Here is a 20,714-nt window from a genome sequence, read left to right as displayed (position 1 = left end):
GAGAAGGATTATAGGGTTTGAGATAACCAACCTGAGAATTTTTGCCTCTATTACCAGCAAAGACCCTGATGCTGAGAAAGACTGAGGGCAAGAAGAGAAGGGGGCAACAGAGGATGAGATGGTTGGGTGGTATCACTGACTCAATGGACATGAATTTGAGCAAACTCCAGGAGATAGTGAAGGCTAGGTAAGCCTGGTGTACTATAATTCATGGGGTCGCAAAGAGTCAGACATGACTTAGCAACTGAACAACCACCACCATCACCACCCAGCTACCAGTCCAAGAGCAAGAAGAAGAGAATAGTGAAGGAGGATTTCCTTGGGCACTAAGCTACCTATAGACTCCAGTTTCTCCAAGGATCTTATTATTTGTCACTCAGTTGTGTCCAACTCTTTGTGACCCCATGGACTATAGCCATCAGGCTCCTCTGTCCATGGAATTCTCCAGGCAAGAATACTGGAGTGGGCTACCATTTCCTTCTTCAGGGGATCTTCCTGACCCAGGGATCACACCCGCATCTCCACATTCCAGGCAGACTCTTTACCAACTGAGCCACCAGGGAAGCCCCCCAAGGATCTTAGGTGAAAGATATTCATGATTGTTTTTAATTAAACAAAGGGTTGCAAGCGGACATGGGCAGATTGTGGACCCAATAGTGAATATGGTTACAGCTCTGAAAGTTAAGTTCCAGAAATAGAGTTCTAGAAATGAAGTTGCATCAATGGAGTCAGAAGGCTAATAGATGCATAAATTGTTTCTTTACCTTGTCATTGAAGTTGACTATTTCTGAATAATACTCCCATTTCCCTCAATGCTCAGCCCTCTGACTTGCAGAGAAGAGGTGGTCAGGATAGACCACAGTCTACTTGAACTTAGCTGGATATGTGCCTGTGAAGCTCTCTGATTTAAGTCCATTTTATCTTTATCTATCTTACAGATGAGTAATCACACAGCATGATTAGCGACTTGCCTAAGATCAAATAACTAATCAGTTACAGATTTGCGACAAGAACCTTTATCCATGTCTCTTTTACATCACACTGTTTACCAATGGGGGTGCTTTGAGTTTGGGTTCAAAGGATAAGCATTAAGTCATGAAGCTATTAAGCAAACTCTGTCATTAAACATTTTAAATTCTTCTGATAGAACTAACATTTTACTACAGTAAATGTCAAGAATTGAGCACCATTTAAATTTAGATTAGACACTGGATAATGCCTTTGCCTATGGCTTCTTAGTAGTTAATGTATAGCCCTTCTTTAAGACAGAGTTTAATTTTTTTACTATTGACAAAACAATTTATGCAGCTTGTTTTTTGTTGTGATGTAGTCAAGCAGGCTAATCTATCTCAAGATATTTATATACAATTAACTCTCAGCAGAGTAGATTAGTAGCTGAGCCCACCTACTTTTTGTGGTTAATTATACTTGTTTTGTAAGAGGCTGTTCCTATTTTGTGCTTTTCCAACAGCTCTGGTGAAGTAAAGACTTCTGATGTACTGTACATGGAACATAAAGAGCCTTCCCCTTTCTTACTCAACATATAATTGCTGCATTTGTGCATGCTGTGTAAGTTGAAAATAACAATAAAAAGTTAATGAAGAAAATAAGTACTGGTTGTAATGAATTAGTAATATTACTAGATTTGTATCTGGAGTTTATTTTTATTGCTGTAAATGGAACACAATCAATAGTAATATGTAATCAAACTGCACATGCTTTCATCTCTTGAGAAATCTCTGAAAAGGAGCTGAGATAGCTTTAAGAAATTATCTTCAAAAGCTTACTCTAAATTCAGTTATTCAGCATAATCATTTTAAATCACTGTCAATAAGCATTCCTCATTTTCTAATTTCTTGTAATACAAAAAGGTACATTTCTTAAATAGGTTGTTAATGTTTTATAATATGAAATATAATTTCCTTTTAATTTTCAAGTTAATTTAAGTTAGATTTTCTTTATATGAAAAAAGAAATACTAAAAATAAAGTTCCCTTTGATTATTCCCCTATACCTGTTCTCAAACTTTTCCCCATCACCACTTCCTCCAAACAGTTACCATCAAGTGAGTAAGGTTTCCTCAAAGTCTTTTTTTCTATACATTTACACATGTCATTTGAAAAAAATAATAACAATAGTTTTTTAAAATGCTATACAATATTAATTATTGCACTTTAATATAACTAAGCACTAAGTAAATATAATAATGTTTCTACTTAAGCCTCATTTCTTAAGGTGTTTTTTGATTTGGTCAATCCCAAGGGAAATATCGGATAAGGCGATGGCATCCCACTCCAGTACTCTTGCCTGGAAAATTCCATGGACAGAGGAGCCTGGTAGGCTACAGTCCATGGGGTCACGAAGAGTCGGACACGACTGAGCGACCTCACTTTCAGTTTTCATCTTCATGCATTGGAGAAGGAAATGGCAACCCACTCCAGTGTTTTTGCCTGGAGAATCCCAGGGACAGCGGAACCTGGTGGGCTGTCATCTATGGGGTCGCACAGAGTCGGACACGACTGAAGCGACTTAGCAGCAGCAGCAAGGGAAATATGGTTTGTTAATTTTGTTTCTGTTGTTGTTCAGTTGCTTAGTCCTGTCTGACTCTTTGCAACCCCATGGACTACAGCATGCCAGATCCCCTATTCTTCACCATCTCCCGAAGTTTGCTCAAACTCATGTCCATTGGGTCAGTGATGCCATCCAACCATCTCATCCTCTACTGTCCCTCACTCCTCTGCCTTCAATCTTTTCCAGTATCGCTGTCTTTTCCAATGAGTCATCTCTTCGCATTAGGTGGCCAAAATACTGGAGCTTCAGTTTCAGTATCAGTCCTTCCAATGAATATTCAGGGTTCATTTCCTTTAGGATTGACTGTTTTGATCTTCTTGCTGTCCAAGGGACTCTCAGAAGTCTTCTCCAGCATCACAGTTCAAAGGCATCAATTCTTCATTGTTCAGCTCTCATATCTGTACATGACTACAGGAAAAACCATAAGTTTGATTATATGGACCTCTGTCCACAAAGCAATGTCTCTGTTTTTTAATATGCTGTCTAGTTTGGTCAATGTTTTTCTTCCAAGGAGCAAGCATCTTTTAATTTCATGGCTGTAGTTATCGCCCACAGTGATTTCAGAGCCCAAGAAAATAAAGTCTGTCATTGTTCCCATTGTTTCCCCATCTATTTGCCATCAAGTGATGGGACCGGATGCCATGATCTTAGTTTTTTTTGAATGTTGAGTTTTAAGCTGGCCTTTTCACTCTCCTTCACCTTCATTAAGAGATTGTTTAGTTTCTCTTCGCTTTCTACCTTAAGGGTGGTGTCATCTGCACATCTGAGATTATTGATATTTCGCCTGGCAATCTTGATTCCAGCTTGTGCTTCATCCAGCCTGGCATTTTGCATGATGTACTCTGCATATAAGCTAAATAAAGTAAGTTAAATAAGCAGGGTGACAATATACAGCCTTGATGTACTCCTTTCCCAATTATAAACCAGTTTGTTGTTCCATGTCCAGTTCTAACTGTTGCTTCTTGACCTGCATACAGGTTTCACAGGAGGCAGTAAGGTGGTCTGGTATTCCCATCTCTTGAAGAATTTTCCATAGTTAGTTGTGATCTACACAGTCAAAGGCTTTAGTGCAGTCAATGAAGCAGAAATAGATGTTTTTCTGGAATTCTCTAGCTTTTTCTATGATCCAATGGATGTTGGCAATTTGATCTCTGGTACCTCTGTCTTTTCTAAAACCAGCTGTACATCTGGAAGTTATCAGGTAACATACTGTTGAAGCCTAGCGTGAAAGGTTTTGAGCATTATTTTCCTAGCATGTGAAATTGTGCAATAGTTTGAGCATTCTTTGGCATTGGCCTTCTTTGGGATTGGAATGAAAACTGACCTTTTCCAGTCCTGAGGCCACTGCTGACTTTTCCAAATTTTCTGGCATATTAAATGCAGCACTTGAACAGCATCATCTTTTAGGATGTGAAATAGCTCAGCTGGAATTCCATCACCTCCACTAGCTTTGTTGGTAGTGATTTTCCTAAGGCCCTCTTGACTTCTCACTCCAGGATATGTGGCTCTAGGTGACTGATCACACCAACATGGTTATCTGGGTCATTAAGATATTTTTTGTATATTTCTTCCGTGTATTTTTGTCACCTCTTAATATCTTCTGCTGGTGCATATCGTTTCTGTCTTTTTTTAGTGCCTATCTTTGCATGAAATGTTGCCTTGGTATCTCTAATTTTCTTGAAGAGATCTCTAGTTTTTCCCATTCTATTGTTTTCCTCTATTTCTTTGCAACGTTTCCTCTGTTTGCTTGCATTTGAACCAGAGATCCAACTGCCAACATCCGCTGAATCATCAAAAAAGCAAGAGAGTTCCAGAAAAAAAACATCTACTTCTGCTTTATTGACTATGCCAAAGCCTTTGACCGTGTGGACCACAATAAACTCTGGAAAATTCTTAAAGGAATGGGAATACCAGACCACCTGATCTGCTTCCTGAGATATCTGTATGCAGGTCAAGAAGCAACAGTTAGAACTGGACAAGGAACAACAGACTGGTTCCAAATTGGGAAGGGAGTTCGTCAAGGCTGTATATTATCACCCTGCTTATTTAACTTATATGCAGACTATACCATGCGAAATGCCAGGCTGGATACAGTACAAGCTGGAATCAAGATTGCTGGGAGAAATATCAATAACCTCAGATATGCAGATGACACCACCCTTATGGTAGAAAGCGAAGAAGAACTAAAGAACCTTTTGATGAAAGTGGAAGAGGAGAGTGAAAAAGTTGACTTAAAACTCAACATTCAGAAAATTAAGATCATGGCATCTGGTCCCAAATAGATGGGGAAACAATTGAAATAGTGACAGACTTTACTTTTGGGGGCTCCAAAATCACTGCAGATGGTGACTGCAGCCATGAAATTAAAAGATGCTTGCTCCTTGGAAGAAAAGTTATGGCCAACCTAGACAGCATATTAAAAAGCAGAGACATTACTTTACCAACAAAGATCCATCAAGTCAAAGCTATGGTTTTTCCAGCAGTCATATATGGATGTAAGAGTTGGACTATAAAGAATGCTGAGCGCTAAAGAATGGATGTTTTTGAACTGTGGTGTTGGAGAAGACTCTTGAGAGTCCCCTGGACTATAAGGAAATCAAACCAGTCCATCCTAAAGGAAATCAGTCCTGAAGATTCACTGGAAGGACTGATGCTGAAGCTGAAACTCCAATAGTTTGGCCACCAGACGCAAAGAACTGACTCATCTGAAATGACCCTGTTGCTGGGTAAGATTGAAGGTGGGAGAAGGGGACGAGAGAGGATGAGATGATTGGATGGCATCACCGACTCGATGGACCTGAGTTTGAGTAAGCTCCGGGAGTTGGTGATGGACAGGGAAGCCTTGTGTGCTCCAGTTCATGGGGTCACAAAGAGTCAGACATGACTGAAGTGAACTGAACTTTGCATTGTTCACTTAAAAAGGCTTTATTATCTCTCCTTGCTATTCTCTGGAACTCTGCATTCAATTGGATATATCTTTTCTCCTTTGCTTTTCACTTCTCTATTTTTCTCAGCTATCTGAGAGGAAAAAAAAAGCCATTTTGCTTTTTTGCGTTTCTTTTTCTTGGGGATGGTTTTGATTATCCACTCCTATATAATGTTACGAACCTCTGTCCAGAGTTCTTCAGGCACTCTGTCTAATTTTGTTTGGCATTTTTAAATGCCAAATACTAATATGCAGTGTGAAGGTAAGAACTGATAGTCACAGCCTATTGTGAGTATAATCAGAAGTCATCAGAAGCTAATTAGGACTACATTAAAATGATAAATTATGCACCATAATATTTGCAGCTGAAATCAAGTCCCTAAATTTAAAGATTTATTTTAAAAGAAAAAAAATCATCTTGTTTCTTCACAGCTTTTCATGTTCTCCACTTACCTTCATAAATTAAGATTTCAAAGAGGCCTCCAAATATTTTACTACCAGTTCTTCTAACAGTACCCCAAGCCTGACCAATCTTCACTTGGAGGAGAAAGTAATGTTTAGATTAATAATTTGATTATAAGCTATTTTCTAGATTTAACTTATATTTATAAGGCCTTTTATCCGATCAGTTCTTTAAGCCCAATAATCACCTTAGATGTTTAACCTTAATCACTAATTTAACTTTAATCAATTGAATAATATACTGAGTTGAAAAAGAATTAGCACAGTTACCAAAACGTTGATAGTGTCCATTTTAACATGGATGGCAAACCTAAGAAAGTTAATTAAAAGATGTCATTTTGCATCACTCCTGCTTTCTTTATTTAAAAAACATCTAGAGTCCATGCATTTTCATAGGATATTTTATCCTGTCAAAGAGGGGAAAAGATATAAGTTTAAATCAGTTCAAAGTCCTTCATTTTAATAGTAGGATAGAATTTCTAAGCTAATTACCTGCAATTAACAAAAATTTTCACTGCTTTTTAAGAAGTACATAAGTAAAACCTGTATAAATGAAAAATAATTCAGACCACTGAACAGGACATAGAATAAACAAAGTCTCTCATCCCATTTCCCCTACAGCTGCCACTCCCCAGAGGTGACCGCTATTAACAGTTCTTTTTGTCTCCTTCCTTCTGACATATTTTTCATGCAAATAAAAATCCACTGCCCACCCACTCAAGCCCCAGTGGGACCAAACTATTATAGAATACGTTTCGGAGTCTTGCTTTTCTTACATGTTCTTTGAGCTCTTCCCAGATTGACACATACAGATTTCCTTAATTCTTTTAAATGATCGTTTGATATTCCTTTGCATCAATAACATAACATGTCCCCTCCTGATGGACACTTTGGTTGTTTCCTTTTTTGTTGCTGTTCCTGCAAAGTATACTACAAAGAACATTCTTCTACATATATGTTTGGGCACTTATGTTAATACATTAGTACACAATTTTGCTAAATCAATGGGTAGCTGGATTAAAATAAAATTTACAGCTATTACCAAATTGCTCTCTAAGCAAGTATACTAATTAACATCCCTACGAACAAAGCATTCAGGTGCCTTTCTCCTCACAAAGAAATGTTGGTTATCAAACTTTTTAACCTTTGCCAACCTGACAGAGAGAAACTATGATTTTAATTTGTCCTTTATGATGAGGTCCAGCCTTTCTTCTCTTTTGTTTACTAACCATCTATGAGTTTTCTTCACTGAACATCCTGTTCATGTTTTTCGTCCATGATTGCATAGCACTATCTTCTTCCTGATTTATAGGATCCTCAACTGACTGAAGTGACTTAGCAGCAGCAGCAGCAGCAGCAACTGATTTGTTTATCAAAACTTAGCCCTCTGTCATGTACGTTGCAAATATTTTTGTAACTTTGGCACTTAGCTTTTGACTTTATGGGACATTTCTTTCCATTGAAGAATTCTTTTTTAATGAAGTCAAATCTTTTTACTTATGGGTCCCGAGTGTTGGAACATTTTAGGAAGGTCTTCCTTGCTTCCAGATTAAATAATAATAATCACAAAGATAACAATAGTTACCAGGATTATTCCACTCTAAGCAAACAGTCAACTGACTGGCATCTATGTACTAGGAACTGCTGAATATTGGGCTCCTATGAAGAAAACAGATCATTTGAACTATGTTTAATGGCACACATAGCACAACTGTCTTTTACCACACTACAAATAGATACATAAAAAGATCAATCAATAATTTTATTCCCATTTATCAGCTCACCTGCCACTCAGAAGCCAAATAAGTAATATGATAAAAGTACTTGTTTTACAAACAGAATTAGAATGACTGACAAATGTATCATGATTGGAATGATTGACAAATGTATTGACCCACATGTATCCTGGCCAACAGACCATCTAAAGGACAAAAGTAACAACAATTACTTTGTTGCTGTTGTTTAGTTGCTAAGTCATGTCTGACTCTTTGCAGCCCCATGGATTGTAGCTCATCAGGCTCCTTTGTCCATGGGATTTCCCAAGCAAGAATACTGGAGTGGGTAGCCATTCCTCCTTCAGGGGATCTTCCCCACCCAGGGATCAAACCTGTATCTTGTTCATGGCAGGCAGATTCTTAGTTACTGCTGAGCCACCTCAACACCTCAACTATCAGCAGTTTGTTGGGAAGCCCAACAATCACTTTACTCCTGATTCATTCGATACTTTTTCATTCTTGTAGGTTCTACTTATCACTGAATTTATCTCTAGCAAATAGATTAGAGACAGAGAAAGGTGGGCAAGAAGAAGGTGGCACCATGTTTATAATAGATCAGGACACTGCAGGTCTTTAATTAAATTCAGTGGCTATGCCTCAAAATGACAGGTATGCATTACAGTTCCAGACAGACAGGCCGCTCTGCTATGATTCTAATGGCTGCAGGAACACTCTCGCCGCAGTGGTCTCTCAGCAGCAGTTCATTCTCCTCCCTCTGCTGCCCAGAGGGAATTAAGTTCAGAAGAGTCTACAACCTATTAGTAAAAGTCAAGCCGTATAGATACCAGAATGAAGTTGCAGATAACAGAGATGAGTAATCAAAATATAATTTTTAAAAAAGGAAAGGAATAGGTGGAAATATTGAGGAAACAAAATGAACTTTTGATGGGACTTTTAAGATTGCAAAGTAGATATTGGGCAATACTTTAAAAAAATTGTCAGCTTTTTTGTGTGTGTTTTTGTTGGTATTTCATTAACACTTTTCATTCTTTAAATAAAACTATATACTGATTTACATGATAACTAAGCTAAAAATTAAGACTATTCCATGAAGAGTACTTTAGTGTCTGATTACAGCTCATGTCCTAAATTACAAGTTGCGAAGGACATAATAAGATATAGTGATTGTAAGTTCAGTTCAGTTCAGTCGCTCAGTAGTGTCCGACTTTTTGTAACCCCCATGGACTGCAGCACGCCAGGCTTCCCTGTCCATCACCACTTCCCAGAGCCTACTCAAACTCATGTCCATCACATCAGTGATGCCATCCAACCATCTTATCCTCTGTCGTCCCCTTCTCTCCCCGCCTTCAATCTTTCCCAGGATCAGGGTCTTTTCCAATGAGTTGGTTCTTGACATCAGGTGGCCAAAGTTAGGTACAGTCCACGTTAAACACTCTAAAAAGCACATACTGTAAAATGTGTTTCAAATGTTTGTTTTGCTGTAGAACAGTTATGTATATTGAAGATTCAGTCATTCAGACAAAGATTTAAATGAATACTATGTCCAACACACCGGTGAGATGAAAATATGCACAAAGCCAAGGGCCTGCCCTGAAGGAGTGAGAAATCTGATAAAGGACATAAAGTAGCATGACAGGGCTCTGAAATAACAATAAGAAATAACACTTGTTAAGTTCAGTCTACACACACTGTTCTAAGCGTTTTATTCAAATTACCTTCTTTGATCCACTCAACAAACCTATGAGGCACAGAGAGGTAACCTAACTTGTCTGGGGTCACACAGCAAATAAGTGACAGAATAAGGAATTAAATTGAGGCCACCAGCATGATATATTTCTTCCCCTACTTGAGCACTTAGTGCAGGATCTCAGAAAGTTACTTCACCTTTTTGACTGTTTTCTTATTGGTGACTCTGTTATTTCTGCCTCACAGAGTTTCCATTAGCACTCAAAATTAGGTACCCTAACATAACATACGGAGAAGGCAATGGTGACCCACTCCAGTACTCTTGCCTGGAAAATCTCATGGACGGAGGAGCCTGGTAGGCTACAGTCCATGGAGTCACTGAGTCGGACACGATTGAGCGACTTCACTTTTCACTTTCATGCACTGGAGAAGGCAATGGCAACCCAATCCAGTGTTCTTGCCTGGAGAATCCCAGGGACAGGGGAGCCTGGTGGGCTGCCGTCTATGGGGTTGCGCAGAGTCAAACACGACTGAAGTGACTAAAGAGCAGCAGCAGCAGCAATATAACATAAGGTGTACCAAACTGTTTCGCAGTATTCCACAAGATGTACTGCTGACAGAGGTTTAAGGGTTTTATAGTCAAATAACTGGGAAATAATATCTCTTCTTAAAGATTCATGATGGATGCCATATATACCTAACAATTCTTGAGATTTCTGAAATGAAGAAATCTTTTAAACTCTGTTTAACCTGCAAAACCAAATTTATTTGACCACAGGACCTTTTGTCTCACTGACTACCTAATAAAACCTTCATCCTAAATGAAGCACAAATTGGGAAATGCTGGTAGAAAAGGGCATGAGATCAAAGGACCCAATAGGTCTAAACCCAACTCAGCCAACTGCTAACCTGCTGCTTTGGGTAAAGACTCCGTAATCTCTCCAGGTCTCAGTTTTCCCTCTTAGCAACCACTTAGACTATTTCAATAACTCCTTGGCTGGTCCTCTTTACCTCTTGAACCTCAACTCTCTGGGTTATCTTCTCAACTGATTACATTCTAGAGCACAGATATATTAATATGACCCCCTCACTTAAAGACCTTTTTACTGTCTATAAACAAAAATAAACATGTACAGAATGCTTACTGTGCTATGCATTACTCTATCCACTCATTTAATTCTTAAAACCATTCTCTGAGAGGTGAGAGCTGAAATCTGAGGCACAGCTAGTAAGTGAGGTACCCTGCTTCCAGATTCCAAGGCTAGTCTATGCCTCTTGGATGGCTCCCCACTGTTTCTCCAGGATAGAGCTCTGATCCCTTAGAACCTTCACAATCCAACTTCAACCTTTCTTTTCTAGACCATCTCCTCATCAGTGGTCTGCAATATGTTAGTTTGCTGGGGCTATGAGGGATAACCCTGTTCTATGCCCCTCTCCTTGACTTGAAAATGACCACCTTCGTGTTCATAGGGTGTTCTGCCTATATATGCACATTTGTGCTCAAATTTCCCCCTTTTTAAAATAAGGTCATTGAATTATGGCTCATTCTAATGACCTCAATTTAACTGGATTATCTCAATAAAGACCCCATCTCCAAACAAGGGCATATTGTGAGGAGTGAGGGGTTAGGCTTTAATGTATGAATTTGGGGGCGGGGACCGAATTCAACCCATAACACTTACATGCATAATGCCCCAGTCTCTGTTATGCAAATCCATGCAGTCTCATAACAAGTCATGTACCAGGTGCCCATAACTGTGTCAGCACGGTGCAGGACCTGCTATATACTTCCAGACCACCTGTTTGGTGAGTGTGTTCCTCACTTTCTTTACCTTGAACACAGCCACCTTTTACCAAACCCCTTGCCTACCTGCTTTCCTCTGATAACCTCCTAGTTACCTTCAGAATCCATTTATAAGTTCCCTCTTTGTAAAAGTTCGTATGATCTCTTCTACTGAAATTTTCTCCTTTCCTCCTCCCAGCCATAATTCCTCCACAGAATGCTACTTATACTTTACTTGCAGCATCTATAGCATTGTATTATAGTTGTCTGTAAACTTGTATGTGCCCTAGTTTGATGCTAATAAGGTCACTGAGGGTAAATATACTCACTATTCGCTTCTATCGTCCTGCACCTGCCTGGAACATCACATAGTGACTGCTTAATAAGAATCCATTTAATGAGTGATCAAAGCAGGTGTTCAATTTAACAAGACCCAGAAAAAAAAATTGAAGAACTATCTAGAGACAGGGAGACCTGATAGACAGCTACTGCTAAAATCTAAGCATGAAGTAATAGAGGCCTGGAACAGGAGAGAGGAAAGTGGACTGAAAGAAAAAACGACCTGGAGAAACTTGTGAGTCAGTGGTTTACTGGGCACGAAAGGTGAAAGACTGGGAGTAATCAAGAACCACCAAATTCACAGGGTGACAGAAAGCAGAAGAATATTAATTACTATGGCACTACTGGTGGCCCAGATGATAGACTCTGCCTGCAATGCGGGAGAACTGGGATTGACCCTTGGGTCAGAAAGATCCCCTGGAGAAGGATCTGGCAACCCACTTCAGTATTCTTGCCTTGCGAATCCTGTGGACAGACGACCACGGCAGGCTACAGTCCATGGGGTGGCAAAGGGTCTAACATGACTGAGCGACTGATAGACACATGGCCCTATTATTAACAGATAAACCCTAAAGTTTAAGTGGTTGAACAAATAGGTTTTTCCTCTCATACATCAAGACTATATGGATGTTCCTGATGGACAGGTGGCTCTCCTTCGAGGGGTGTAGGCACCTTTCATCTTAAATAGGTATCTACCAAGATCATCTGCTTAAGGTGTACTGCAAATGTGTGATTTTTATGGTCAGTTCAGTTTAGTTCAGTCGCTCAGTCGTGTCCAACTCTTTGTGACCCCATGAATCACAGCACGCCAGGCTTCCCTGTCCATCATCCATCGAGGCAGTGATGCCATCCATCCTCTACATCCCCTTCTCCCCCTGCCCCCAATCCCTCCCAGCATCAGAGTCTTTTCCGATGAAAAGTAAACAGTAAATTTCACTTATATTCTTTTGGCTAGCTCTGATTTATATAGCCCAGCCAACTGCACAGGAAGGCTGAGAAATGTAGTCTAGCTGAATACTCAGGAAGAAAAGAAAATGTTTGGCAAACTTGTTTCAGTCTCTTCTAACATAGATAACAAGAGGTGGTAGGAAATTTCAGGGAATAAAGATAGACTGAAAATTTGTGGTCTGTTTATAATCACTAGTTGGATGAGAAATATTTGAGTTGGTTCTTCCTAAAGCAACTGAGAAAACTGAGTCATTATTCAAAAAATTAACATGCATTTCTTTAAATGTAATAATCATGTTACATTAGGGAAGTCTATACTTTGTAATACTATGTATTATATATTATAGTTATCTATCTTCTATATACAAAAATATCCTATCACTAATAGAGTAAGCTGTAAATTTATTTTCTCAGTTGTAGTTAGGGATGCTTGCAAATTTAAAAATACTCTCTTTGCCTGATCCCCTTTGTAACCAATTTTTAAAGTCAGGGTTGGTGGAATAAACCTAAAGACCATGGTCTTGCTAGTGAAAGGTCATGGTAGGTGTTTATAGTGCATTTTTATAAATGTGACTCACTTACCTATTTTTCAAAATGTTATTACATTTTAGCCAAAATTTTGCCTCTTCTGGCCATTATGTGATAAGTTCATGAGACATATCCACAAGATATATCCAGCAGTTATAGCCTTAGGCCAAAAAAAAAAAAGAGGTCACCTAACTCCTTTTGTTCCCTTAGGTAATTTACTCAGGTCCCATTAACTGACATCAAAGTCAAGTTTATCAGAGAAAATCACCAACAATGTAAATCCCAGTAGTTTGGAAGTGAATTAAAAAGCTCCCAAATCAGCACTTTCCTCAAATGTTAAATAATTCACTGTGACATTATAGATACAAGCCTCCAGCAAAAGTTACACTTGAACAATTAAGGAAGTAGGAGCCAAACAAATGACTTTAGGGATAGAGAAACAAATGAATGGTTTCTCGTAGTACTATGCCAAATTACATTTTCACATTAACAAGTATGTTCTTGTGTAGAACACCCAAGCATCACCAGTGACTTACTAGATAAAGTCTGATTACAGAAAAACAGCCTGGAACCATATACCATTTCCTAAATGTAACTGTGGATTCTATACACGTGGGTGTGAAACCCATTTATACCATTTGGGGAATTTTTACATTTGTAATGTACTACCTACCTACTCTTTTGCAAAGTTCTTTTATAATATTCATATTACAGCAACCATCAACGAAATACATTATGTTCCTATGAAGAATCAGAAGGCAATGCAGCTGTTTCTTAGAGGCTAGATAAGAGATTGGAAACACGCCACAACACAGTGCACTGTACCTACAGGTAACAGCATCTGCATAGTAGAAAGAAATACCCTTTAGATTTAAATTCCAAATCTATCATTTTATACCTAGAGAATTTTAGACCAGTTTTAGTATCAGTGTTTGTTTCTTTTTCTATAAAATGGGAATGACTCATTTATGCAGTAAATATTTAATTAACACTTATTAGGTCTCAAAGACTTCCAAGTGTTAAGATTAGTGATAGTAAACCAGCTGATATTCATTAGAGATATGTTGTTGTTGTTTAGTCACCCAGTCAAGTCCAACTCTTCATGACCCCATGGACTGCACACGCTAGGCCTCCCTGTCCCTCACCATCTCCCAGAGTTTGCCCAAGTTCATGTCCATTGCATCGACGATGCCATCCAGCCATGTCATCCTCTGTCGCCCTCTTCTTCTGTCTTCAATCTTTCCCAGCATCAGGGTCTTTCCCAGTGAGTAGGCTGTACACATCAGGTGACCAAAGTATTGGAGATTCAGCTTCCAATGAAGCATCAGTCCTTCCAATGAATATTCAGGGTTGATTTCCTTTAGGATTGACTGGTTTGATCTACTTGCTGTCCAAAAGTGAAAGTTGCTCAGTCATGTCCGACTCTTTGCGACCCCACGGACTATACAGTCCATGGAATTCTCCAGGCCAGAATACTGGAAATGGGTAGCCTTTCCCTTCTTGAAGTGGGTAGCCTTTCCCTTCTCTAGGGGATCTTCCCAACCCAGAGATCGAACCCAGGTCTCCCGCATTGCAGGCAGATTCTTTATCGGCTGAGGCACAAGGGAAGCTCAAGGATACTAGATTGGGTAGCCTACCTCTTCTCCAGCAGATCTTCCCATCCCAGGAATCGAACCGGGGTTTCCTGCATTACAGGTGGATTGCTGTCCAAGGGACTCTCAAAAGTCTTCTCCAACACCACAGTTCAAAAGCATCAATTCTTTGGCGCTTTGCCTTCTTTACATATTCAGCTCACAACTGTATGTGACTACTGAGAAGATCACAGCCTTGACTACACAGACCTTCGTCGGCAAAGTATTGCCTATGCTTTTCATCACACTGTCTAGGTTTGTCATAGCTTTCCTGCCAAGAAGCAATAAAGGCTGCAGTCACCATCCGCAGCGATTCTGGAGACCAAGAAAATAAAGTCTGTCACTGCTTCCACTTTTTCCTCTTCTATTTGCCATGAAGTGACGGGACTCGATGTCATGATCTTCTTTTTTTGAATGCAGAGTTTTAAGCCAGCTTTTTCACTCTGCTCTTTCACTTTCATCAAGAGGCTTTTTAGTTCCTCTTTGCTTTCTGCCATAAGGGTAATGTCATCTGCACATTCCAGGTTAATGATATTTCTCCCTGAAATTGTGATTCCAGTCTGGGATTCACCCAGGCCAGCATTTCTCATCATGTACTCTGCATAGAAGTTAAATAAGCAGGGTGATGATATACAGCCTTGATGTACTCCTTTCCCAATTTTGAACCAGTCCATTGTTCCATGTCCAGTTCTAACTGTTGCTTCTTGACCTGCATACAGGTTTCACAGGGGGCAGAAAAATTTTCCAGCTTGTTGTGATTTACACAGTCAAAGGCTTTAGCATAGACAATGAAGCAGAAGTAGATGTTTTTCTGGAATTCCCTTGCTTTCTCTATGGTCCAATGGATGTTGGCAATTTGATCTCTGGTTCCTCTGCCTTTTCTAAATCCAGTTTGTACATCTGGAAGTTCTCAGTTCATGTACTGTTGAAGCTTCGCTTGAAGGATTTTAAGTACTACCTTGCTAGCATGTGAAATGAGCACAATTGTGTGACAGTGATGAGGACTGATTTTTAAAGTAAATCAATAAGATGTATTAACCATAAGTCTAAGCTTCGAGAAATAGTTCTTTTTGTGAGGAAAATTTCCTTGTCACCATGTTTTTGGGTGCTTTAATTTCATGTACCAAAGTCCACCTGCAGACTGTTACTTCTATAGAGGTTTTCAACACAGTGCCGAGTACACTTCTAAGATTAAGTAAAGTTATTGCTGATATATTATTACTAATACACATTTTTTAAATCACATTCAAAAAATCACAACTGAAATTTTAAAGTTTGTTTTATATGCATCAGAATAACTAATATGTACTCATAAATTTATTTTTTAATCTAAACATGAGATGTAAAGTTTCTTATTCCAGTTACTTTAATAAAAACCTCTTCACCATAAAAATAAACAAAATAAAGTTAATGATACAGCACTGAAGTAGACATCTCCTAAAATGGTAGTTGCATCATTATATATACAGCTAAGTTATCCTACTGAGTAGGTTTAAAAACCATGAATCCTGGACTAAATGATACAGAGTTCTCTACAGAAATAAAATGATATCACGATGGGGCAGAAGGGTAGTATTCAATAAAAAAATTTAAATGCTTAAGGTAGAAAGGAAAGTATTAGACAAAAACACAAGGGAAAATTTACCAGAGTTCCATACAAAGTAGCTAAGACTATTAGATTTGTTAAGAACAATAAAAACTCATTTTTAACCTTACAAAATATTTTAACCTATCTCTGAATCAGAGAATGACGAAGAACTAAACAGTGATTTCTACTGACCACTGAATGAAAACACAATTTAGAGAGCAATTTCAAAATTTCTTCTTACCATGAATAGATCCCACTGACCATGTCATAGTTTTGACACGAAGCATTCACACTGTTGGGCCCAGCTGCCTTAGAAATAAGTAACACCACCAAGCCCCTCAACTGGAGGTTATTCTGGCTGTCGTGTACAAGACCCCTGCCAACAAGGAAAGAAAGAAAATCACAAAATAAGTTGGATCAAGTAAGAGAACTGCTGCAAATACGCCCACGCTTCCAAAATCAGACAATGGGACCCGCTGAAAAGAAATAGGATTGTGGAAGAAAGAGTTAACAGGAGGAAGCAGTAACTGCAGGAAACATCTAGAGAAACCCTCAGCTAGTTTTGAAAGTGATAATCTCAAAACTGTGAGGCCTACTGATTTGGCTTCCACCTCTTTCTGGGTTTTCCCATGCAATCTTAACCATGTGGTCTGATAACAAGAGGAACCCACAGTGTTAAACTGTTTTGTGGTAGTTGACTGCAGGTGAAATATAAATTGTATGGTTTCGATGAAGTTGTGTTATGTGATGATGATGCTGGTAAGGGGAAGGGTACAAAATGATTTCTGTCTTCACAGGTCGAAAATTTGAGAAGTAAAATGGAAATGAATGCCATGGGCAAATATTTTACCGTTTCTTATTTTTTATGCAAAAGAATAATCATTCTAGGCAACATTAAGCTTTAACATAGCATGTATTTTTTTGCTATGAATATTCAATATTTATATCTTCTACTATAACTAAGGTCAGAAATACTTTCCTAGATTACATTTTTGTTTGTTTAAGTATCACAAAAGGTTGTCATATAAGAACTAAAGGGCAACATTAGAAAAAGAAAAAAAGACAGAAAATTATGGGTAACATATTATAATGGGCTCAGACAGTAAAGAATCTGCCTGCAATGTGCAAGACCTGGATTCTATTCCTGGGTTGGGAAGATCCCCTGGAGGAGGGCATGGCAACCCACTCTAGTATTCTTGCCTGGAAAATCCCCATGGACAGAGAAGCCTGGCAGGCTATAGTCCATGGAGTTATAAACATGACTGAAAGACTAAGCACAACATATTATAATAAATTAACACTTAGAACAATCTTCATGAGCACTAATCAAATAGGTTATACTAAAAAGTATACATAAATAACATACAAACAAAATTCTTGAATGTGGTAAATATAGCAAAAAATTTTTATTAATTTTTATTGGAGTTTAGTTGATTCACAATTTAACTAACACTGTTGTGTTAGTTAAGCTGTACATCAAAGTGAATCTGTTATACACACACACACACACACACATTCTTTTTTAGATTCTAATCCCATATAGGTAATTACATAATATTGAGAAGAATTCCCTGTGCTATCCAGCAGGTTGTTATTAGTTTTCTATTTTATATATGTAGTGTATATATGTCAATCCCAATCTCCCAGTTTATCCCTCCTCCCCTTCCCCCTTTGGTAACCATAAGTTTGTCTTCTACATCTGTGACCTTATTTCTAAAAACAGGAAAATTTGTATTCTAATACTTCACTGACTTATTAAGACTTCCTTGGGTGACTTCTGAACAAAGAATTAATTTAAATTAAGTTTATATAGTCAAAATTAATGAGTTAGCCCATTACTTAAGAAAATTTTCACCCCTCATGCTTCCAAGTAAATTTTTAAAAGGGTCCCTTACTCTTTCATTAGTTTCGAAATAAGACATTTCAGGCTTACTGCAAAATAACAGTTACAGTTCTTTCTTTACTTATATTTTCTCCTTAATCTAGTAAGTGGTCTTCAGTAGGTTAGAGGGGTTAATGATTTTTACAAAGAAGTTTTAATTTCCTAGAAAAAGGAAGTTAATTTAAGGTAATTAAGCTATACTATAGTAGAAACAAATAATCAACAGAAATATCCATATCTCTTTATTATAATGTAACAATCTACTTAAATCCTACAGACCTGACCTGTAGGGAGGCTGGGAAGCATAGCATTTTGGAAGAAATTGTAAAATGGAGTGCTTTCCAAGTTTTTTGCTTTGATTTACAGATTTTAACTTATGCTAATGTGTGTGGGTGCTCACTTATGTCTGACTCTTTGCAACCCTATGGACTGTGGTCCGCCAGGTTTCTGTCAATGGTATTTTCCAGGCAATAATACTGGAGTCGGTTGCCAATTCCTCCTCCAGAGCATCTTTCCGACCAGGGATTGAACCTATGTCTCCTGCATTGGCAGTTGGATTCTTTACCACTGAGCCACCTGGGAAGCCCAACTTATGCTACTAGATCCTTATACATGTTTTACCTGAGGTGTATAATAATAATATTAAAGAGAAGCTGTGAATTGGCGCCTAGTTATAGAAAGGGAAAAGAGGAAGGTGAGGCTGTGTGTGTGTGTCTGTGTGTGTGGGAGGTTGAGCCTGTTTAGGAATGAAAAGCTATGGTCTAGTCAAAGCTATGGTTTTTCCAGTGGTCGTGTATGGATGTGAGAGTTGGACCATAAAGAAAGCTGAGTGCTGAAGAATTGATGCTTTTGAACTGTGGTGCTGGAGAACATTCTTGAGAGTCCCTTGGACTTCAATGAGATCAAACCAGTCAATCCTAAAGGAAATCAGTCCTGAATATTCATTGGAAGGACTGATGCTGAAGCTGAAGTTCCAATACTTTGGCCAACTTGATGTGAAGAACTGATTCATTTGAAAAGACCCTGATGCCGGGAAAGACTGAAGGCAGGAGGAGAAAGGGACAACAGAGGATGAGATGGTTGGATGGCATCAACGACTCAATGGACATGAGTTTGAGCAAGCTCCTAGAGTTGGTGATGGACAGGGAGGCCTGGTGTGCTGCAGTCCATGGGGTCACAAAGAGTAGGACACGACTGAGCAACTGAACTGAGGAATGAAAGATATGAGGGTAACACTTAACAACTTGAAACTTAAAAATTTAAGTTGTGAGTTTTGAGACATCGGGCCAAGTCAGGCTGAAGAAATAGTCCTGGCAACAGTTTTGATAACATTTTCCATAAACTTCTCAGAAAAGTTTCACAGAGGACACATACATCATCATCATCAAAATACAATAGCAGCAGCAACAACAACAAATCCTAACATAGAACCTCACAATATATGCCAGGAACTGTCCTAAGTATTTTACTATATATTAATCAAATTAATTCACAACAACTCTATGAGGAAGGCACCACAATTGATTTTAGAGATGAAGAGAATGAGGCACAGAGAGAGATCAAGCAACTTGCCCAAGATACCACAGATAGTAAGCCTTAGAACCCTGATAGGGCCAGGATCTGAATCCAGGCCACCTGGCTCTTGAGTCTATATACATGTTTATCCATTATGCTATAGCAACTCTCCATCTGCTTCACTTCATTCATATACCAACTATTTATTGAGTCAGTAGAATAGGGACTGCTTTAGAACCAGGTCTGAAAAATCCTTCTGCCATTTATTAGTTGTATGACTCAGACTATCACTTTTTCTGTAAAACGAGGTTAAACGACATCTGTTTCCTGTGGTCACTGTGTGGAAGAGACAACAGGAGTAAAGCATACACCACTCATGTGAGGTGGTAAGGCTATCAGAAAACTACATTCTCTCTCCTCATTACTTTTTTGCCATGTATTTTTAATTCTTATATCTTTACAACATATCTTTATGGACTACAGCCTGCCAGGCCCCTCTGTCTATGGAATTCTCCAGGGAAGAATACTAGAGTAGGTAGCCATTCCCTCCTCCAGGGGATCTTTCTGACACAGGGATTGAACCGGAGTCTCCTGCACTGCAGGCAGATTCTTCACTGTTTGAGCCGCCGATAATATCCTATACTGTTTCTTCTTCTACTCCCCCAAAATAACAAAGTTAAGGAATCCTTCCTTCTATGAGCCTGAAACATCATATATGGCTGAAACACATTCCACTTTCAGAAAGCACTACTGAAAAGGTCAGGAAAAGAAACTCTAGTGGACCAGTTGACAGAAATCAAGAGAGCAGTCAGAAAAGCATGCCTTCTAAGCATCAGTTTTCATACGAGACAATAGTTGACAATCCAAAGAACAGATTAACAGTTTGAGTAAATTAAATGTTTTCAAAACACCATTTCTTTAAGTTCACTTCATTAACAGCCTTAAAAAAAAAAGTAATAAGATAATTTGATAATGTCCACTACTCAAACCTTAGCTCACAACAAAAATAAGAAATTTAGCTCCTGAGCATAAAAAAGTCCCTGCTGCTAAATCACTTCAGTCGTGTCCAACTCTGTGCAACCCCAGAGACGGCAGCCCACCAGGCTCCCCAGGCCCTGGG

General features: G+C 38.7%; 1 protein-coding gene across 2 annotated transcripts in view; it reads right to left on the bottom strand.

Annotated features, from left to right (window-relative positions):
* The window catches only part of PDSS2 (prenyl (decaprenyl) diphosphate synthase, subunit 2), a 279,997-nt gene that overhangs the window by 144,187 nt on the left and 115,096 nt on the right, over positions 1 to 20,714 (bottom strand). For both annotated transcript variants that reach the window (XM_018053102.1, XM_005684603.3), the window contains one exon: positions 16,439 to 16,573. In XM_018053102.1, the coding sequence (XP_017908591.1) occupies positions 16,439 to 16,573 (135 nt within the window). The remainder of the gene's footprint in view (positions 1 to 16,438; positions 16,574 to 20,714) is intronic.

This window comes from Capra hircus, chromosome 9, assembly GCF_001704415.2.
Source record: "Capra hircus breed San Clemente chromosome 9, ASM170441v1, whole genome shotgun sequence".
Lineage (NCBI taxonomy): Eukaryota > Metazoa > Chordata > Mammalia > Artiodactyla > Bovidae > Capra > Capra hircus.
The sequence above is the reverse complement of the archived record's forward strand: the minus strand, read 5'-3'. Positions and strand labels throughout refer to the sequence as shown.